This window comes from Lolium rigidum, chromosome 5 (genome assembly GCF_022539505.1).
Source record: "Lolium rigidum isolate FL_2022 chromosome 5, APGP_CSIRO_Lrig_0.1, whole genome shotgun sequence".
Lineage (NCBI taxonomy): Eukaryota > Viridiplantae > Streptophyta > Magnoliopsida > Poales > Poaceae > Lolium > Lolium rigidum.
The window spans coordinates 232,202,684-232,208,136 of record NC_061512.1 but is presented as its reverse complement, the minus strand read 5'-3'; the positions used below and the strand labels follow the sequence as shown (position 1 = coordinate 232,208,136).

At 48.2% G+C, this 5,453-nt stretch overlaps 1 protein-coding gene across 1 annotated transcript; it reads left to right on the top strand.

The window, feature by feature from the left end:
- The first annotated feature begins 3,898 nt into the window (after positions 1-3,898).
- On the top strand, positions 3,899-4,928 carry LOC124657976. The gene is made up of 2 exons (XM_047196432.1): positions 3,899-4,153; positions 4,242-4,928. The coding sequence occupies exons 1-2, from the start codon at positions 3,986-3,988 to the stop codon at positions 4,830-4,832; spliced, it is 759 nt and encodes a 252-aa protein (XP_047052388.1). The 5' UTR covers positions 3,899-3,985; the 3' UTR covers positions 4,833-4,928.
- Positions 4,929-5,453: the final 525 nt, after the last annotated feature.

The window sequence follows — 5,453 nt, the reverse complement described above, 5'->3', positions numbered from 1 at the left end:
ACGGCGTTCTAAAGCACCTGCCAGTTAATTTCAACGGCGGTGTATTGAGACGTTTAGTCACCAGCATATCGTTGAGATCGCAGCGCCGGTCTCTTTAGTTATTAAACTGGACAAGAACCACATTACCTGACTTAATCGCTAAGACAAACATAGTTACTGTAAGCTCATGGTGTAGTTAATAATATAGGTTCGTATATATACTTCCGTAGTTTTTCCTCTGCTTTTCTGCTCTGACGGAGCTCATCCTTGAGCTTTCTTGACCTTTTGACGTGTGCATCGATTCTAATCCCGTTTTACTGAAATTAAAAACTTTATCATTTCGATGAACATATTATTTTTTACATCCTCAGTCAAAGTTTAAAAATCTTTATTATGACTATACATGTGCAAATCATACATACAAAAAATTTATGTAAAATGTCAGTTGTTTTGAATTAAGGTGTTTGCTCTAGTATAACGCACAAAGACTGTTGATATCGCTCGATACCCTTTCATAATTAAAGGCATGATGGTCGTATGATCTTGCACCTCGTATGCCTCAATTTATTTGTACGTACGTGCATGTAGGAATTAGGAGTAGTATGTATGTACATTGTTGTCGGCTCATCGGCGGTGGCTCGTGACGGCGGGCGGGAGGCACGGCAAGGAGGTGCTTGCCGTCCATGAGTATTTGCCGTCCACGTGGACGGGCCTTTAGTCGCGGTTCGTAAGCAACCGCGACTAAAGGGGGGGCCTTTAGTCGCGCTTAATTGGTCGCGGTTGCGCAACCGTGACTAATGGCAGTTGCGAACCGCGACTAAAGGCCATTTTTCTACCAGTATGCATGCATGTAGGTGCGTGCCGGGAAGGGTGGCACCGCCGTTTAGGCAGGACCACTACGGAAAAAATTGCCGCTGCCGTGCAGGCAATCATTGCCGTGAGCCGCTGCACGGCAAAGAAATCTTTGCCGTGCGTGGCAAGCAGGACGCACGGCAAAGACGTAACGCACGGCAACGATTTCCCGCAGCGCACGGCAACGAACAGCCGCACGGCATACTCTTCAGTGGCGCACGGCAAAGAAGCTTCGCACGGCAAAGCCTAAGAAGCACGCACGGCAAAGAAAAGCATGACGGCAAAGATCCTACACACCGCACGGCAAAGTAAGGATGCACGGCAAAAGGGCCTTTGCCGTGCGGTTTGGTCAGGCGCACGACAATGTCTTCGTTGCCGTCGAGGGTGTTGCCGTGCAGACGTTGCCGTGCGTCGACGCTCGGCAAAGCCTTTGCCGGGCAACTTTGCCGTGCGAATTGTCGCACGGCAATGAATTGTTTTCCCGTAGTGGACAGTGGCACGGTGTGTCCAGAGACTAGCCGGATTAACTTTTTTTTTTTGAACAAGGTACTAGCCGGATTAACTGGCTGAAGACTAGCCAGACACTATATGTGGCTCCTCTTTTGACAATCTAGTTGGACATTCACTGGATGTTTGGTGTCCTCTTGGTCGGACTACCCGGCGAATATTTGAGCATTTTTTCACGCGCTGGACTGTATTGACCTATGCCGGACTATCCTCTGAACAGTTTGACCGGCGTTCAGGCGATCTCCTTCGTCGGACCAGGTGACGAGGAAGGAGGAGGAGCAGTTAGGCTTAACGCCAGATCAACTGGCCGACAAATACGGTTGCCGGCGACAGGAGAGATGACATCGTGGCAGTGACGAACCACGATCGTGACGGCAATACATGAAATTGTGGCAGCTCTCTATGTTGTATACGGTATGCTCATACGTAGGTATACTGAGTTATGATATGAACTTAGGAGTGCTTGCAGTTAATTCACTAATTAACTGAGAGCCCAAACTGAGTTTGGGGAGGAGAGGTTGTACTAGAGCAAGCCTCTTCAACTAATTTGTGTACATATCAGCAGTGGTAGTTGCAAATCTATAGGCCAATGCTGCTAGCGGAAATAGTACTCCCTCCGCTCCAAATAAATTATCGTAGGATTACGTAAGTGGTTGCCTAAATTCGGTCTTTAGTGAACCTACGGAAATTAATTCAGATCACAGTAAGTACTCGTACGATCCAATAATAAGTGGACACTTGTTATGGATTAGAGGGATTAGATAACATTTTTTCTTACTTGAGATACCTAGCTATTACTTTACGTAGCAAAAACAGGTGGTTTGAGAAAAAGAAGGAGAACAAATATCGCCACACTATCAGAAACCCGATCAGGCAAGAGACTACATAAGAATAAGTTTTTTTTTGTTTTGCAAAAAGGCCAAAGGCCATATATTAAGTAGAATAAGCCCTCACAGAAGCACCTTTATAGAAATTGAAAATGACATACAAGATCTTGGGGGTATAGATGTCCTTTTTGCCCCTGCACAAATTAAACCTAATAATGCAAAAGACACATTTGTCCACTTACATACCATAAGTGGTCCAAACATGGTGTAACCGAACTTTTCCTGCAAATAAATAACACATAAGTAAATAAGAAGCTGTTGCGATTACAAAATAGGATGTGGTAGTTACTTTTGAATAATATACTTTTGGAAAGATTTTACGGTGTTATTATATTTCATGGGTAGTAAGTACTAGCTAGGCACATGTGCTAGCCCTGCTAGGTGCCTAGGTCTGAGGTACGTGGCCTTGCGTGAGACGGTAAGAGCTACTCTCTCCGTCAACAAATAAGTATACGTGCGAGGTTTTCAAGATACATTATGAAGTGAAGTAAAAAATGCATTGGGAAGATGCATCTCCCCTCTTTAATTAGTTCACCTCCAATGAGCTAAGTGCTTGTAAAAAACAAGGAGAACATATGCTCAATATTATTGGGTTTGATTTCCGTGCGATGAGAGAGAAGCAATTAAAGTGCATTGGGAATATATGAGTACACTCTTTTGTGGACAAAGTTTAGGGCTAGATATCCACTTATTTATGGACGGAGGGAGTAGACGTAGAAGCGAAACGTGTTACTACTAGGGTGTGAAGGTGGGATCTCGGTGGAAACTTATTTTTAGGGTTTTTTTCTCTCTTTAGTTTAAAATTTTGTGTCAAAATTTACACATAAAAAATAAATGTATTATAAGTGGGACTTAGGTGGGATCCCTAGTTACTACCGTCACGCGCATCCTGTGACCCGGCCAACCGACAAGAAAGTGTGCGCGGCGAGTCGGTTACGGTGTGTCGCCGGAGCCGTGCACCCAGAAGCTACGAGGGAGCCTGTGAGGTTGTTGGGCGCTGCTGCTGCGCTCTAGCCAGCGCCGGCTAAGCAACGGCCTGCACGTCATCCACTCAACCTGCAGACGCAAGCCGAGACGACGACAACGGCCACGAAACCGAACCCGGCCGCCCCTGCGCCGGTCTAACAATCCGTCCGGCGCCATCTGCGTCGCTCCACATACGTGTACACCATCCCCATCTACCTATCGCCATGGTCTCACTCTCACTCTCCCCCCGATGTTTCTTCAAAAAATAAAAACTCCCCCCGATGCATGCACTGAACTACACTGCACACCATCTCCATCGACCTGTTGTCACGATGATCCCTGGAATCAACAACAAACGGTTCCAACAAACCGCCAAAAGCGACGTCGCCGATCAGTTGGTTGCTTTGAGGACTGCGTTCCCGGCTCTGGGCCGTGACTAACGAAGGAGGTCGATCGGCCAGTCGTGTGCGTGTCTGCCTTTAGCCTCCCGCTTTCAGCTGAAAGAACGATGGTGGTGGCCTTTGTGTATGATGCCACTCACTGAACCATCCCTTCCCCTATATAACGACGCGCCCATCCAAGGTCTGGTAGATAGCGAGCTCCACACGGTTCATCGATCACCGGAGCAGGCTAGCGACCAGCAACGTCTCTGTCCGGTCCCCCAAATTAGTTCAGGCTCGATCGGCAACGTGGAGTGAGCTAGCCGTCCATCGATCGACAAGTGTGTGTGTACTGGTTGGTACTACAATAGCAGATCGCTTGCTTGTTCGTCCGTCCCCACAGCTCGCGCGACCATGGTGTGGAGGCAGAGCTTCCTGGACCTCATCCTCATCCCGCTCAGCCTGCTCCTCCCCATGCTCTACCACGCCTGGCTCTACCGCGCCGTCCGCCGCCACCCCCTCTCCACCGCCTTTGGCATCTATTCCACCAGCCGCCGCGTCTGGATCTCCGGCATGATGAAGGTACGCGCGCACCATCTCTTCTTGCCTCCACCACCACACCGACTGATCGGCACCGCACTGAAAGTCTGAAACTTGCATCCAAGTGCAGGACAACGACGATAAGAAGGGCGTGCTGGTGGTGCAGTCCTTCCGGAACGTGATCATGGGGTCCACGCTCATGGCCACCACGGCGGTGCTCTTCTGCACGGGCATCGCCGCCGTGCTCAGCAGCACCTACGCCATCAAGAAACCTTTGAGCGACGCCGTCTTCGGCGCACACGGAGAGTACATGATGGCGCTCAAGTACGTGGCGATGCTGCTGCTCTTCCTCTTCGCCTTCCTCTGCCACTCCCTCACCATCTGCTTCCTCAACCAAGCAAGCTTCCTCATCAACACTTCCTCGCTCTCCGGCGGCGGGGGCAACCTCGTCACGGGCGACTTGGTCGCCGAGATCCTCGAGCGAGGGTTCACGCTCAACTTCGTCGGCAACAGACTCTTCTATGCCGGGGTGCCGCTGCTGCTCTGGATCTTCGGCCCGCTGCTGGCCTTCCTCTCGTCCCTTGTCATGATCCCGATACTCTACAACCTCGACGTTGTCAACGTTTCCACCGGCGCCGGCGGCAAAGGAGAACATAGCAGCGGCTGCGTCAATGCCAATAAGAAGGCCGAGAACAACGGGAACGGATGCATGCATGTGTAAAATCAACCGAGGCAACAAGCTAGCAAGTGCGGTTCGATTAGCGGAGGAGGAAATTAAAGGTGTTTTCATCAGTTATTTGATCCGTCCCTCCTAACATTTTTATAGCAAAAGTCTTTTTTTTTTTTTGATAAAACAGTTTTCTACTTACTCCATCCATAAATGGATGCCTCAAATTTATCAAAATTTGGATTATCTAAACCTGATTTAGTATAATCATACATCCAGATTTTGATAAAGTTAAGAAATACTTTTATAGAGAGAGGAAGTACTTTGTTTTTGTAGAACAATTCTTGTACATTCAAGCATGGGCCGCGACCAGCAGGGACCATTTCATTGCACTATAGTTAAACACTCTTATTTGAGTTTTTTTTTTTTTTTTTTTTTTTTGCGGGATAAGCAATCTTCTTTGAACTGGGAGGCCCACGGTTCACAGGCGCGGCTGCCCTGGTGCACAATGAGTCTCAGCCTGGTCCATCCATCCTAGTAGATCCCAGTACGTGTGGTGTAAGCTAGACCTATTGAATGCACACTGGAAAAAATAATGCTACTTGTGGAATTATTTTGTGAAAGCTGATGTGAGGGTCAGTGCAATTTGATATGTGAACTTATACGTGTTTGTTA

What these genes read in the sequence shown, in the direction of transcription:
- LOC124657976 (XM_047196432.1), top strand. Translation starts at nt 3,986, where the DNA reads ATGGTGTGGAGGCAGAGCTTCCTGGACCTCATCCTCATCCCGCTCAGC. An exon ending in GGATCTCCGGCATGATGAAG is followed by an intron (nt 4,154 to 4,241) that starts GTACGCGCGCAC and finishes ATCCAAGTGCAG; the next exon opens with GACAACGACGATAAGAAGGG.